At 41.1% G+C, this 16,938-nt stretch overlaps 1 protein-coding gene across 3 annotated transcripts in view; it reads left to right on the top strand.

Moving 5' to 3' along the window:
- The window catches only part of LOC133640595 (gastrula zinc finger protein XlCGF57.1-like), a 300,331-nt gene extending 283,399 nt beyond the window's left edge, over window positions 1-16,932 (top strand). For 2 of the 3 annotated variants that reach the window (XM_062034102.1, XM_062034101.1), the window contains exons 2-4: window positions 590-844; window positions 6,299-6,515; window positions 15,132-16,932. In XM_062034102.1, the coding sequence (XP_061890086.1) occupies window positions 800-844; window positions 6,299-6,515; window positions 15,132-16,819 (1,950 nt within the window). In that variant the 5' untranslated portion in view covers window positions 590-799 and the 3' untranslated portion in view covers window positions 16,820-16,932. Of the gene's footprint in view, window positions 1-589; window positions 845-6,248; window positions 6,516-15,131 lie in introns of all 3 variants that reach the window. The other variant, XM_062034106.1, reaches the window with a different exon arrangement.
- The last annotated feature ends 6 nt before the right edge of the window (window positions 16,933-16,938 follow it).

The following is a 16,938-nucleotide window of genomic DNA, read 5'->3' as shown; positions in this document are numbered from 1 at the left end:
ATCCACAATAGAAAAAGGAGAAAGTGTGGAACCCAATGAACCCTTGTACCTAAGTTACGGTCAGAGCGAAAAAAGATACGTCCTGCATTGCACTGTAGTCCTTCACTCTCACTTTCCTCATCCACAAATCTTTCATCCTCGCTCAAATTAATGGGGTAATCGTCGCTTTCTTGGTCCGAATCGCTCTCGCTGTGTTGAAAACAATAGGAAAATATGAGGAGGTGAACAACTGACTACGTCACGCTACTTCCGGTAGGGGCAAGGCTTTTTTTTATCAGAGACCAAAAGTTGCGAACTTTATCGTCGTTGTTCTATAGTAAATCCTTTCAGCAAAAATATGGCAATATCGCGAAATGATCAAGTATGACACATAGAATGGATCTGCTATCCCCGTTTATATAAAAACAATTCATTTCAGTAGGCCTTTAACCAAGCAACACTATGTTTTATCCAGTTACTCGATTAATCGAAAACATTTCCAATAGAACACTTGATTAATAAAATGTTCAATAGCCACAGTCCTTTATTTCCTGTACGATTTAATATTTAGCATGTAGGAGTTAAAATGTGTTTTGTTTGTGTCCTGTAGACATCCATCAGCTGATTGGACACCAAGAAGAATGTCTCCCTCATCTGCAGGGGGACAGTTTCACTTTAGAGTATCCACAGCCCTCACATTTCAAAGGGGACGAGGAGGATCCACAGCCCCCTTATATTAAAGAGGAAGAGGAGGGAGAGTGTCCTGTAGGGCAGGAGGAGGCTGATCCACTGACTGTTGTCTCTGTGAAGACTGAAGAGCATGAAGACAAACCACCTGAGTCCTCACAGCTTCATCACAGTCCAAGTAAGCACAACATCCACATATCATCTAATACAATGTTTGTGACACATGTTCATCCGGGGGCCACATTTATGACTAAAGATGGAGATATACTTGCTTTTTAACACCACCATTTAAAAATGAATGCTCATCAATCATCAACAATGTAATTGCTGGGGTGTAACCATGTGACCTAGAGGCCGTCCTCCTTACCTCACGTGGTCAAATGAAGGCACACATTCAATATGGCTACTGTTTATTTACCTTTAGCAGCACATATGTCAGCATATTTCAAAGGTTTAGTGGTGAAGATTAGGGATGTATACCAAGTACCATTTTTTTTAGTACTGGTTCCTAATTATGTCGTCCATGAGGACCGTGAAGATTCTGGACTAACGACACAACTATTTGTATTTTTAATTCCAGCTGACTGACGTAACTATGACACGTTGTCACATTGAGTTCAGCTGCCGCTGCTACACATTAAAATCAGCTTTGAATAATGACAAATAAGGAAGCAACAACACGCTAACGATTGATGTGTGTGTTATTGACAAGAAGATGACATAACTGCATTTCACCTTGCACTGCACACATAGTTGACTTCTTTAAGACTTCAAATAAACAGCTGTTGATAAAAGACTTCCCTGCTCTGAGATGTTACAGAAAATCATGTTGGAGGTGTTCAACCTCTTGTGCTAATAGGAATGCTATTTAAAATGCCTTTTTTCCACTTTTTTATTTCTACAATTTACATGTAGTACCGATAAGAGTACTGATAAATACTGGTATCGATAAGGAGTATCGATTAGGGTATCATATCGATAAATTCTTAACGATTTACATCCCTACTGAAGATACAAGCCAGATATCTTAAAAATATATATTCAACGTTTATTTGGATTTAGTTACTTCTCTGCTGTCCAGCAATGTCTCAATCAATCTAGTTTATTAGTACTAATTAGCAAAGTTTTCTTGTCTTTCTAAAGTCTTTCTTTTGACAGCCCCCTCGTGGTAAAGTTGTCCAAGTGAAAACTATTTGTGACTGATACAACTTTTCGGCGAATTAAAAAGTCAAACAGTTAAAGTCGGCCGTTCTGTTCGTCAGCTGAAGCTCCAAGTTTGCAGCGATGGTCTCAACCCGCCTCGTTACAGTGCTTTGGGAGAGTGACACGTTCTCAAATGCGCCCCTCTGTTCCGGGCATATCAGCGCAAAAGAGTCCAATAAGCACTCCTTAATAAACTCTTTGTCAGAGAACACCTTACTTTTTCTGGCGATTTTGTGAGGAATGACGAAACTTGTCCTGACAGCTGCATCTCTGGGGGTGTCAAATTTGGCAAAAAGTCCTTGTTGGGTTTACAGTTTTATCATCAGCCTCCCTTGCGCGCTCTTCATCAGACAGATTTCGGTATTTTTCCTCGTGCTTCGTCGTGTAGTGGCGATTCAAATTACAAACCCCGTTTTCATATGAGTTGGGAAATTGTGTTAGATGTAAATATAAACGGAATACAATGATTTGCAAATCCTTTTCAACCCATATTCAATTGAATGCACTACAAAGACAAGATATTTGATGTTCAAACTCATAAACTTTATTTTTTTTTGCAAATAATAATTAACTTAAGAGTTTCATGGCTGCAACACGTGCCAAAGTAGTTGGGAAAGGGCATGTTCACCACTGTGTTACATGGCCTTTCCTTTTAACAACAGTCAGTAAACGTTTGGGAACTGAGGAGACACATTTTTTAAAGGCCTACTGAAAGCCACTACTACCGACCACGCAGTCTGATAGTTTATATATCAATGATGAAATCTTAACATTGCAACACATGCCAAAAAGGCCGGGGTAACTTATAAAGTGCAATTTAAAATTTCCCACTAAACTTCCGGAGAGAGTGTGGAATCCAATGAGCCAGCTTGTACCTAAGTTACGGTCAGAGCGAAAAAAGATGTCTTTCACTGCATGCTAGTCCGTCACGCTAACGTTCCTCATCCACAAATCTTTCATCCTCGCTCAAATTAATGGGGTAATCGTCGCTTTCTCGGTCCGAATCGCTCTAGCTGCGTTGAAAACAATAGGAAAATATGAGGAGGTGAACAACTGACTATGTCACGCTACTTCCGGTAGGGGCAAGGCTTTTTTTTATCAGAGACCAAAAGTTGCGAACTTTATCGTCGATGTTCTCTACTAAATCCTTTCAGCAAAAATATGGCAATATGGCGAAATGATCAAGTATGACACATAGAATGGATCTGCTATCCCCGTTTAAATAAAAAAAATTCATTTCAGTGGGCCTTTAAGCTTCTCAGGTGGAATTCTTTCCCATTCTTGCTTGATGTACAGCTTCAATCAATCAATCAATGTTTATTTATATAGCCCTAAATCACAAGTGTCTCAAAGGGCTGTACAAGCCACAACGACATCCTCGGTACAGAGCCCACATACGGGCAAGGAAAACTCACCCCAGTGGGACGTCAATGTGAATGACTATGAGAAACCTTGGAGAGGACCGCATATGTGGGTAACCCCACCCCCATAGGACCGCATATGTGGGGGGGGGGGGGGGGGGGGGGTGAAAGTCCAACACATCAGCGAAAGTCCAGTCCATGGTGGGGCCAGCAGGAACCATCCCGAGCGGAGACGGGTCAGCAGCGTAGAGATGTCCCCATCCGATGAACAGGCTAGCGGTCCACCCCGGAGCAGAGTAGAAAAGAAAAGAAAAGAAACGGCAGATCAACTGGTCTAAAAAGGGAGTCTATTTAAAGGCTAGAGTATACAAATGAGTTTTAAGATGAGACTTAAATGCTTCTACTGAAGTAGCATCTCTAACTTTTACCGAGAGGGCATTCCATAATATTGGAGCCCGGATAGAAAACGCTCTATAGCCCGCAGACTTTTTTTGGGCTCTGGGAATCACTAATAAGCCGGAGTTCTTTGAACGCAGATTTCTTGCCGGGACATATGGTACAATACAATCGGCAAGATAGGCAGGAGCTTGACCGTGTAGTATTTTATACGTAAGTAGTAAAACCTTAGGTGCACAGGAAGCCAGTGCAGGTGAGCCAGTATAGGCGTAATATGATCAAACTTTCTTGTTTTTGTCAAAAATCTAGCAGCCGCATTTTGTACCATCTGTAATCTTTTAATGCTAGACATAGGGAGGCCCGAAAACAAAACGTTACAGTAATCGAGACGAGATGTAACGAACGCATGGATAATGATCTCAGCATCGCTTGTGGACAAAATGGAACGAATTTTAGCGATATTACGGAGATGAAAGAAGGCCGTTTTAGTAACACTCTTAATGTGTGACTCAAACGAGAGAGTTGGGTCGAAGATAATACCCAGATTCTTTACCGAGTCGCCTTGTTTATTTGTTTGGTTGTCAAATGTTAAGGTGGTATTATTAAATAGATGTCGGTGTTGAGCAGGACCGATAATCAGCATTTCCGTTTTCTTAGCGTTGAGTTGCAAAAAGTTAGCGGACATCCATTGTTTAATTTCATTAAGACACGCCTCCAGCTGACTACAATCCGGCATGTTGGTCAGCTTTAGGGGCATGTAGAGTTGGGTGTCATCAGCATAACAGTGAAAGCTAACACCGTATTTGCGTATGATGTCACCTAGCGGCAGCATGTAAATACTAAAGAGTGCAGGGCCAAGAACCGAACCCTGGGGAACTCCGCACGTTACCTTAACATAGTCTGAGGTCACATTGTTATGGGAGACGCACTGCATCCTGTCAGTAAGATAAGAGTTAAACCAAGACAAGGCTAAGTCTGACATCCCAATACGCGTTTTGATACGCTCTAAAAAAATATTATGATCAACAGTATCGAAAGCGGCGCTAAGATCAAGAAGCAGCAACATAGATGACGCATCAGAATCCATCGTTAGCAATAGATCATTAGTCATTTTTGCGAGGGCTGTCTCCGTAGAGTGATTTGCCCTGAAACCGGATTGAAAAGGTTCACAGAGATTGTTAGACGCTAAGTGTTCATTTAGCTGCTGTGCGACAATTTTTTCGAGAATTTTCGAGATAAACGGAAGGTGATCTCGTTTGAATATTTGCTACTACCACCAAGATCTGCACTCGCGGCGGCTCCACCCGGGCTCGCGCCCGAGGCTTCAGCGCGCACCGCGGCGGCCATCCTACTCGTCGCGGCCTTCCTGTTGTCAGCGAGGCCAGGAGTGAATGAGTGAATTAATGTCATGTCATAGGAACCATGAGGTCAGGATCGAGGTTAGGTCTTTTGAGTAGAGGATGAATAACCGCTTTTTTGAATGCTAGTGGAACAGTACCAGAGGAAAGTGATAAGTTTATAATATTTAACACTGATGGACCTAATAAAACAAAAAGCTCCTTCATAAGTTTCCCAGGAATTGGGTCAAGTAAACATGTTGTTTGTTTTGTCCCATTTACACATTTTAACAATTCCTCCAATGTTTTTTCATCAAAGAGAGAGAAACTATTTTGGAGGGCAGTGTCCATCGTATATACAGTCGTATCTGTGTTAATAGAACCCAGTTGTAGCTGAGATGCATTGTCTTTAATCTCTTTTCTAATGACTTCAGTTTTCTTATTAAAGAAATTCATAAAGTCATCTGCTGAGTGGGTGGAGCTACAGGGAGGAGTCCCTTGTTGGGTTAGCGATGCTACTGTACTAAACAAAAATGTAGGATAATTTTTGTTGAGGTGGATGAGATTTGAGTAATATTTAGCTTTAGCTGAGGTAAGCATGCGTTTATAAGTTATTAAACTATCACTCCATGCTTGATGGAAAACCTCAAGTTTAGTCGCACGCCATTTGCGTTCCAGCTTTCTACATGATCATTTCTGGGCTTTAGTTTCTTCTGTAAACCATGGGGTACGCCTTTTAGGGGCCCTTTTTAGCTTTAGCGGTGCTACACTATCAATGGTGTCGCGCAGGGCGTCGTTAAAGTTGTTAGTGAGGTTATCAATAGAGCCCACATAATTTGGGAATGGTGCCAGTCTATAACGACCCGATCCATCCACATCCAGAATTGTCTGTCGGTCGTATGTGATCACAGAGTGTTCACGCTTTGAGCCAGCCATGAAATTGACAGAAATGACGGGTGTTTTTTGCCAAATTGCTCTACACTCCCAAGAGCGTCTTCAAGCTGCTGCATTTCAATGTGCCGCCATTTTATGTCATCAAGATGACATCTTGATCTCATACCATCTCAAACCAATTGGCCGTTCATTTTTAAGTGAAATGTCTTATAGTCGCTTAAATTTGTCTTTAACCAAGCAACACTGTTTTATCCAGTTACTCGATTAATCGAAAACATTTCCAGTAGAACACTTGATTAATTACATTTTCAATAGCTACAGTCCTATATTTCATGTACAATTTAATATTTAGCATGTAGGAGTTAAAATGTGTTTTGTTTGTGTCCTGTAGACATCCTTCAGCTGATTGGACACCAAGAATAATGTCTCCCTCATCTGCAGGGGGACAGTTTCACTTTAGAGGATCCACAGCCCTCACATTTTAAAGGGGATGAGGAGGAGCCACAGCCCCCCTATTTTAAAGAGGAAGAAAAGGGAGAGTGTCCTGTAGGGCAGGAGGAGGCTGATCTCACCAAGTTTCCACTGACTGTTGTCTCTGTGAAGACTGAAGAGCATGAAGACAAACCACCTGAGTCCTCACAGCTTCATCACAGTCCAAGTAAGCACAACATCCACATATCATCTAATACAATGTTTGTGACACATGTTCATCCGGGGGCCACATTTATGACTAAAGATGGAGATATACTTGCTTTTTAACACGTCCATTTAAAAATGAATGCTCATCCATCATCAACAATGTAATTGCTGGAGTGTAACCATGTGACCTAGAGGCCGTCCTCCTTACTTCACGTGGTCAAATGAAGGCAAACATTCAATATGGCTACTGTTTATTTACCTTTAGCAGCACATATGTCAGCATATTTCAAAGGTTTAGTGGTGAAGATTAGGGATGTATGCCAAGTACCATTTTTTTTAGTACTGGTTCCTAATTATGTTGTCCATGAGGACCGTGAAGATTCTGGACTAACGACACAACCATTTGTATTTTTAATTCCAGCTGACTGACGTAACTATGACACGTTGTCACATTGAGTTCAGCTGCCGCTGCTACACATTAAAATCAGCTTTGAATAATGACAAATAAGGAAGCAACAACACGCAAAAGTTTGATGTGTGTGTTATTGACAAGAAGATGACATAACTGCATTTCACCTTGCACTGCACACATAGTTGACTTCTTTAAGACTTCAAATAAACAGCTGTTGATAAAAGACTTCCCTGCTCTGAGATGTTACAGAACATCGTATTGGAGGTGTTCAACCTCTTGTGCTAATAGGAATGCTATTTAAAATGCCTTTTTTCCACTTTTTTATTTCCACAATTTACATGTAGTACCGATGAGCGTACTGATAAATACTGGTATCGATAAGGAGTATCGATTAGGGTATCATATCGATAAATTCTTAACGATTTACATCCCTACTGAAGATACAAGCCAGATATCTTAAAAATATACATTCAACGTTTATTTGGATTTAGTTACTTCTCTGCTGTCCAGCAATGTCTCAATCAATCTAGTTCATTAGTTCTAATAAGCAAAGTTTCTTTGTCTTTCTAAAGTCTTTCTTTTGACAGCCCCCTCGCGGTAAAGTTGTCCGAGTGCAAACTATTTGTGACTGATAAAACTTTTCGGCGAATCAAAAAAACAGTCAAAGTCAGCCGTTCTGTTCTTCAGCTGAAGCTCCAAGTTTGCAGCGATGGTCTCAACCCGCCTCGTTACAGTGCTTCGGGAGAGTGACACGTTCTCAAATGCGCCCCTCTGCTCCGGGCATATCAGCGCAAAAGAGTCCAATAAGCACTCCTTAATAAACTCTTTGTCAGAGAACGCCTTACTTTTTGTGGCGATTTTGTGAGGAATGACGAAAGTTGTCCTGACTGCTGCATCTCTGGGGGTGTCAAATTTGGCAAAAAGTCCTTGTTGGGTTTGCAGTTTTATCATCAGCCTCCCTTGCGCGCTCTTCATCAGACAGATTCCGGTATTTTTCTTCGTGCTTCGTCGTGTAGTGGCGATTCAAATTATATTCTTTAAACACAGCAACCTGTGTACCACAAATTAAGCACACGGCTTTACCTTTAATTTCTGTAAAGAAATACTTGGCAGTCCATGTCATGTCTTGTTGACAACACGGCATTCGTCATCAACTTTTCATTTTTTAGCGTGAGCTGACATCTCGGGGGTATCATTTGTCGCTGTGCACCTTCACTCACAGGTTACACACGGACATACGTCCATAAATAACACTTTTCAAAATAAAAGCAGCACAGTTGTATTGCACGCACGACATAGATGTTTTTTTAAAAATGTATTTTGTAATTTGTGATTGCCGCTGTTTATATTCACTCACAATCATGCACGTGCATACGTCCACACGGAAGTAATACAAATAAGGCTTTTCAGAACAAAAGCAGCACCGTTGTATTGCACACTCGACATAGATACTTTTTTAAATGTATTTTGCAATTTATGATTGGCCTCATGCGGGCCGGACAGGGACGCACAAAGGGCCGGATGTGGCCCACGGGCCACAAAATGCCCAGGTCTGCCCTAAAGGGACACAGGGACACATTTTTTTTAGATATGTATCTCGTGCCCACCAGATAGTTTCTGGTGCACACCAGAAAGCATTGGATGCGTGCGCGTGGTTTGAGGTCTGTGTGAAAATGCCAGTTCAGGAGTTAATTGGGCTGTATTTCCAACTAGGACTTTCCCCCATGTCCCTTTAGGTGTGTTGTGGCAAAATGTGAATGCCTGCCAAAAATGTATTTCCTTCGCGGGGGCGCGCAGAGCTTGCTGAGCCTGCATTTTTGGCTTGGTGTGTCCACAGCGGATTACTAGGTGTAAGACAAACACTTTATCTTCCTGGTTATTGTATCGCTACGTGTTTGACATTATTTAAGACTTTATCGTGCCCGGAAAAGGACAGTTTGCCTCTTCTGTGGTATTGATGAGCTTTTAAAGGAGCGTTGTTAGTCTCATGTTGATGTGATAAAACCTCTTTCTTGTTTGGAAGAAACACACAATTGTAACTGTTATTTCTTCCTGCACATAATAAATATGTACAATGTGTTTGGATGTACGGTATTCATTTATGTAAAATTGTCATTAAATGTAACATTGCCTGACAAAAAATGATTTGGCACAATATTTTGATATTTACACATCGCATATTTACACACGCGTATTTGATTAGAATACCCTTATGAGCATTACATATATCAAAATCAAGTACCTACTGTACTGTTTACTTGTTGAAATACCCTTTTTAGAACAAATATCTACCCAAATGGCCACTTTGTTGCTGCCAAAAATGTATTTCAAGTAAAAATTTTAATATTGACACATCTTATCTCTGCATATTCTACTACAATACCCTTATGGGCATTACATATATATAAATCAAGTACCTACTGTACTGTTTACTTGTTGAAATACCCTTTTTGAAGCAAATATCTACCCATATAATTTATATGTGTATATATAATATAATATATGTAATATACATATTATGTATAAGCATGTATGTATATATATATATATATATATATATATATATATATATATATATATATATATATATATATATATATATATATATATATATATATATATATATATATATATATATATAATATATGTATTATATATTAATGTAACTTGTTCTTAAAAATAATAGTTATTTTGTATGTTAAATTGAGTGTTTGTGTATATATATATGTATACTGTATATGTATGTATGTGTGTGCGTGTATATATATATATATATATATATATATATATATATATATATATATATGCAATATATATATATGCAATATATATATATATATATACAATATATATATGTATATATAACTCAAAGACCTTTATGAAAAGTACAACTCGAGGACCCAAAGAGGCAACAAGGGTCCCCCCTCCAATGGGCTCACCACTCATGGGAGGGGTCATAGAGGTCGGGTGCAGTGTGAGCTGGGCGGCAGCCGAAGGCAGGGCACTTGGCGGTCCGATCCTCGGCTACATAAGCTAGCTCTTGGGACGTGGAACGTCACATCGCTGGGAGGGAAGGAGCCTGAGCTGCTGCGCAAGGTGGAGAAGTTCCGGCTAGATACAGTCGGACTCATTTCGACGCACAGCAAGGGCTCTGGAACCAGTTCTCTTGAGAGGGGCTGGACTCTTTTCCACTCTGCCGTTGCAAGCAATGAGAGGCAACGAGCTGGGGTGGCAATTCTTGTTTCCCCCTCGGCTCAAAGCCTGCACGTTGGACTTTAACCCAGTAGACGAGAGGGTAGTTTTGCTCCGCCTTCGGGTGGGGAGACGGGTCCTGACTGTTGTTTGTGCTTACGCACCAAACAGTAGTTCAGAGTACCCACTCTTTTTGGATTCCCTCGAGGGAGTACTGGAGAGTGCTCCCTCGGGTGATTCCCTTGTTCTACTGGGGGACTTCAACGCTCATGTTGGCAATGACAGTGAAACCTGGAGAGGCTTGTTTCGGAAGAATGGCCGCCCGGATCTGAACCCAAGTGTTGCTTTGTTATTGGACTTTTGTGCTCGTCACGGATTGTCCATAACAAACACCATGTTCAAACATAAGGGTGTCCATGTGTGCACTTGGCACCAGAACACCCTCGCCCGCAGTTCCATGATTGACTTTGTAGTTGTGTCATCGGATTTGCTGTCTCATGTTTTGGACACTCGGGTGAAGAGAGGGGCAGAGCTTTCTACCGATCACCACCTGGTGGTGAGCTGGCTCCGATGGTGGGGGAGGATGCCGGACAGACCTGGCAGGCCCAAACGCATTGTGAGGGTCTGCTGGGAACGCCTAGCAGAGACTCCTGTCAGAGAGAGTTTCAATTCCCACCTCCGGAAGAACTTTGAACATGTCACGAGGGAGGCACTGGATATTGAGTCCGAGTGGACCATGTTCCGTGCCTCTATTGTCGAGGCGGCTGATTGGAGCTGTGGCCGCAAGGTGGTTGGTGCCTGTCGTGGCGGTAATCCTAGAACCCGCTGGTGTACACCAGCAGTGAGGGATGCCGTCAAGCTGAATAAAGAGTCCTATCGGGTCCTTTTGGCTCTTAGAACTCCAGAGGCAGCGGACAGGTACCGACAAGCCAAGCGAAGTGCGGCTTCAGCGGTCGCGGAGGCAAAAACTCGGACATGGGAGGAGTTTGGGGAAGCCATGGAAAAGGACTTCCAGGCGGCTTCGAAGCAATTCTGGAACACCATCCGCCGCCTCGGGGGGGAGCAGTGCACTGTCAATACCGTGTATGGTGAGGATGGTGTGCTGCTGACCTCTACTGCAGCTATTGTGGATCGGTGGAGGGAATACTTAGAAGACCTCCTCAATCCCACCAACACATCTTCCTACGAAGAAGCAGTGCCTGGGGAATCTGTGGTGGGCTCTCCTATTTCTGGGGCTGAGGTGGCCGGGGTAGTCAAAAAGCTCCTCGGTGGCCACGCTCGGGAATCATTTGGTGATTTAACCCCAAACCCTTGATGCCAAGCAAGGAGGCAATGGGTCCCATGTTTATAGTCTTTGGTATGACTCGGCCGGGGTTTGAACTCCCGACTTTCCAGTCTCAGGGCAGACACTCTAACCACAAGGCCACTGAGCAGGTCAATGGTTAATGCATCCTCAATAGAAAATAAACCTGAGCAAAAGTTAGCTAACAATTGAGTCATTGGTAGCCACTCTATTCTGCCTATAAAGTGCTCTAAATCAGTGGTCCCCAACCACCGGTCCGCGGACCGATTGGTACCGGGCCGCGCAATCAATAAATAAATAAATAAATAAAAAATTATTTATTAAATCAACATAAAAAACACAATATATACATTATATATCAATATAGATCAATACAGTCGGCAGGGATACAGTCCATAAGCACCCCCGCCCCCCTCCCCCAGTCCGTGGGACAAATTTTCAAGCGTTGACCGGTCCGCAGCTACAAAAAGGTTGGGGACCACTGCTCTACCTAACATCCTAAAACCCCCTTCAACATTTTAAATACACGCTGTAAGTATATATGTAATGTAGTAACATTCTTAATAACATGTCATATTTACATATCTTGCTCATTTTAAGCATACAATCTCACTGGGATGCCGACTGATGGGATGTTCATATTTTTTTCAAGTTTTATTCACAATACCATGGAAAAATTACAATAGTAGTGAATATCCTTTAAGGATGTTGGTAAGTGAAAGGGTCCCCCAAATAAGCTAGAAGAAGCTTTTGGCAGGGGTCCAGAGGACAGTATATACATGGAATGCTGAAACATGGTGGCAAGCACGAAACCACTATTAATAAACACAAAATAATAGTACTAAAGCAAGCATACACATACATACATACATTCATTCAACCATGCAAAACCCAACAGTAGTCTACCCCACATGAGGCATTAGAGATAGGTGGTTAATAGGTAAGTTTTTAGTTTCTTTTTGAAGTTGGAGAATGAATACAGCATCCTGAGGCTCTCATCAAGCCGATTCCAAATCTTTGGTCCCCTGCATACAACACTTCGAGCAGTAGACGATGTTTACCTGATATCAGATCTAAGTTACGAGTGTTGTGGGCATGCTGGGGATGATAGATAGGAACCAAGCTACAGAGCCTAAGATTCAGCCTGTGGATAACTTCATAGGTTAGACAAGCATTGTGATAAATATTGAACTCTGTCAGTCTTAAGAGATGGTAATTATGGAATAGATGTCGAGCGGGGGCATTAAACTTGGATCATGACAGGGCCCGTATGATTTTCTTTTGCATGGATTCTAATTTGTGAAGGTAGGTAGGGAAGGTGATACACCAGATGACATTACAGTAGTTTAGATGTGGTTGAAAGAGAGTTTTATATAGAGTAAGTAGAGCATAAAGAGGAAGATAATGACAAAGGTGAAAGAACAGGCCAACATATTTGGATACTTTATTTAACAGATGGCTAATGTGACATTTGAAATTGAGGTATTCGTCAATGATGACCCCCAGGAATTTTGTGGAGTTCACTCTCTGTATTTCCTGCCCATTGATGTTGATATGGCAGTGCTCAGTATTTGTCCGGTTTTTATTAGAACAAAATAAAATAAAATGTGTTTTATGAACATTAAGTGACAGCTTATTGCATTTGAACCAGGAATCCACTTTCACAAGCTCTGAATTAACAGTTACTTGTCGATGGTGTAGGCTCCTGTGTGAGGTAAACACATTTGTATCGTCAGCAAAAATTATTTTATGAAAAGTTTTGGAGGAGTTTACGAAATCATTTATGTATAGGATGAAAAGGAGAGGCCCCAAGATGGATCCCTGGGGAAACCCATAATTTATGGTCATACAGGGTGAATTGTGATCATTGACGCATACACATTGTTGCCTTCCATATAGGTAAGAACGGAACCAATCGAGAGGTACCCCTCTGACACCATAGTGGTATAGCTTATACAATAAGATCTCAAAGTCTATTGTGTCAAAGGCCTTGGACAGACGGATATCTTCCCATTTAGATGAAGAATTAGTCCTCGCAAAGGGTTAAAAAAGGGTGGGTGCAAAAGAGCGTATTTTTGTGTCTTTCTTGCCATCTCCAGGTCTAAGTTGGATGTCAAAGTTGACCCAGTTCTCCGGTTTATGTCCACAACCTTCACCATATAAGTGAGAAGCATGATTTATAATCTAGAATTAGCTTTCACCATCTTAGAGGTGAGAAAGCAGCTCAGTATGTCAATATAGCAGCATAAGCTAGTTACTTCTGTGATCAATGCGCCGCTAAAAGTAAGTCCTTAACGTTAGCGCTTATAATAACAATATCGCTAATACTTGGTTAATATTCAGGTCACAAAATGTAAATGGAGTATTGTTGGCAGTTTTTAGATGGTTATTTGGAGGACTTTGTGGGTCTAATAGAGGGGCTCCCATTGACTGCAATGTTAGCTGATTTTTGCTCACGTTTGTTTACTAAATGTAAAATGTAAAAAATATATGTCACATAAGAATTGTGAACGATAGGCGACATTTAAAAAAAATGCAGTTTCCTTTGAATTTGTCAGATAAGTAAACAGTCCTTCAAATTAAAGATGAAAAACAATTGAGGTTGTTTATAGATATTATCCACAATGAAGTTACAGTAAAACTAAGCACACAAGGGAAAGTACATTCATATACACATGAAGTACACATATGTGTAAGAATCATGTTAGCCACCAAAATATCGTCTCGTTCTCCTAAAGCCAATATCGAGTATACTTTGGTGAGCTGACAGTATCGTCACACCCCTAGTTAAAAGCACACCAACCCCATGGCATGACACTTCCACGTGATGTAGAACAGTAGTACAACATTTTAAACGTACACACACATCTGAAGAATATAAAAAATCTATATATTTGGTGGGCCAAACAAAATGACTCGGCAAACCAATGTTTGGTATGGGCAATATGACCTAAAATCTATATCCTAATAACAATATATGTCACAATATATCATTTGGTATATGAATGATAATAGAATAATTTCAAAGCGCGTTATGAAAGCTCCTAATTTGGCAGCTGACATATGCAGTAACATATTGTGTCATTTCTAGTTGTATTATTTTGTGGAAACTATTATTATTAATCCATCCATCCATTTTCTACCGCTTGTCCCTTTTGGGGTCGCGGGGGGTCACTGGAGCCTATCTCAGCTGCATTCGGGCAGAAGGCGGGGTACACCCTGGACAAGTCGCCACCTCATCACAGGGCCAACATAGATAGACAGACAACATTCACACTCACATTCACACACTAGGGCCAATTTAGTGTTGCCCATCAACCTATCCCCAGGTGCATGTCTTTGGAGGTGGGAGGAATGTACTTGTTTATTTACTGTTAATATCTGGTTACTTTGAGAAAATAATACTGGAAATGATGTAATATTTTACTGCATATTTCAGCAACTAAATTAGAAGCCTGTGTAGCCTGTTTTAAAATGGTTCTATTAGTAATTCTATATGAAATAATATATCACAAAATCAATTTTAAACCATAACGTCTATCCATAGTAAAAAGTCCTGTCGTCCTGTTTTGTTTTTATTTTCCTGTGAATAATGTTGTAAAGAGCAGCGTGTTTGTGCGTCACTGAGATTTTAAGACAGTTCATACGATAACTTGTTTTTCCTAAGTGCATGTAAAAGTACTGAATGCATTGTGTGACTGAGCAGAGATGGTGTGTTTGTCTTGCAGACGTCTGGGAAGGACATCTTCACCCTGAGCAACAGAAGTGGAGCTTTAGGATGCGGACGGAGGAGCCAAAGCTCTCCCACATTAAGATGGAAGAGGAATACCCACTTATCCCCCATTTTAAAAAGGAAGAGGAGGACCCACTGACAGCCCATTTTAAAGAGGAAGAGGAAGACCCACTGACACCCCATTTTAAAGAAGAAGTGGTGGATCCACTGAGCCCTCACATTAAGGAGGAAGAGGAGGACCCACTGAGCCCTCACATTAAAGAGGAAGAGGAGGACCCACTGAGCCCTCACATTAAAGAGGAAGAGGAGGACCCACTGAGCCCTCACATTAAAGAGGAAGAGGAGGAACACAGCATCAGTCAGCAGGGAGAGCATCTTGAAGGACTGGAGGAGGTTGATGTCACCAAGATGCCAGTGACTGGTGTCCCTGTGAAGAGTGAAGGTGATGAGGTCAAAGGTGAGAGTGAGGAGAAGAGAGAGGCGGAGCCTCCAAGCAGCAGCTCAACTCAACACATGACAACAGAAGCTGATGGAGACCACTGTGGAGGATCACAAGCAGACAAGCTCTTAGCTCCACTATCAGATAGTGAGGACACAACGTCACACTCTCCTGACACTGATGATGAAGACTCTGAAGATGATAAGACATGTCACACTGACAACACACACTTCACATGCTCTCTCTGTGACAAAACTTTTAATGACCGTAGCAATATGAAAAGACACATGAGAACACACACTGGGGAAAAACCTTTTTCCTGCTCAGAATGTGATAAAAGTTTTCTAAGAAATCAAAGTTTAAAAGTACACATGAGAATACACACTGGAGAAAAACCTTTTTCATGTTCAATCTGCGGTAAAGATTTTACTCATAGGCACGTTTTGAAAATACACATGGGAATGCACACTGGAGAAAAACCTTTTAGTTGCTCAGAATGCGGTAAAATTTTTGTAATAAATCAAAGTTTAAAAGCACACATGAGAATACACACTGGAGAAAAACCTTTTTCATGTTCAATCTGCTGTAAAGATTTTACTCATAGGCAGGGTTTGAAAATACACATGAGAATGCACACTGGAGAAAAATATTTTTCCTGCTCAGAATGCGGTAAAAATTTTGTAATAAATCAAAGTTTAAAAGCACACATGAGAATACACACTGGAGAAAAACCTTTTTCATGTTCAATCTGCGGTAAAGATTTTACTCAAAGGGAGCATTTCAAAGCACACATGAGAATACACACTGGAGAAACCCCCTTTTCCTGCTCAGAATGTGGTAAAGGTTTTGTAAGAAATCAAAGTTTAAAAGCACACATGAGAACACACACTGGAGAAAAACCTTTTTCATGTTCAATCTGCTGTAAAGATTTTACTCATAGGCACGATGTGAAAATACACATGAGAACACACACTGGAGAAAAACCTTTTTCATGTTCAATCTGCGGTAACGATTTTACTCAAAAGCACCATTTCAAAACACACATGAGAATACACACTGGAGAAAAACCTTTTTCATGTTCAATCTGCGGTAAAGATTTTACTCGAAGGGACCATTTCAAAAAACACATGAGAACACACACAGGAGGGAAAGTGTTGAGTTGCAGTGTGTGTGGTGAAAGATTGTCTTCTAAGTACCAGTGTAAGAAACACAAGTGTGCTGGTGAGAACAGCAGCAGCAAATGAAGATGCAGGATTTGAAATAAACTGTCAAAACTTTAACTTTGACTTTCTAACAACATCAGCACATAGATTCTAACATTTATAGATTAGATATTTTAGATTATTGCTTTTTTTCAGTCAAG

The sequence above is a fragment of the Entelurus aequoreus genome, linkage group LG23, assembly GCF_033978785.1.
Source record: "Entelurus aequoreus isolate RoL-2023_Sb linkage group LG23, RoL_Eaeq_v1.1, whole genome shotgun sequence".
Taxonomy (NCBI): Eukaryota; Metazoa; Chordata; class Actinopteri; order Syngnathiformes; family Syngnathidae; genus Entelurus; species Entelurus aequoreus.
This window is presented reverse-complemented; position numbering and strand designations above follow the sequence as displayed.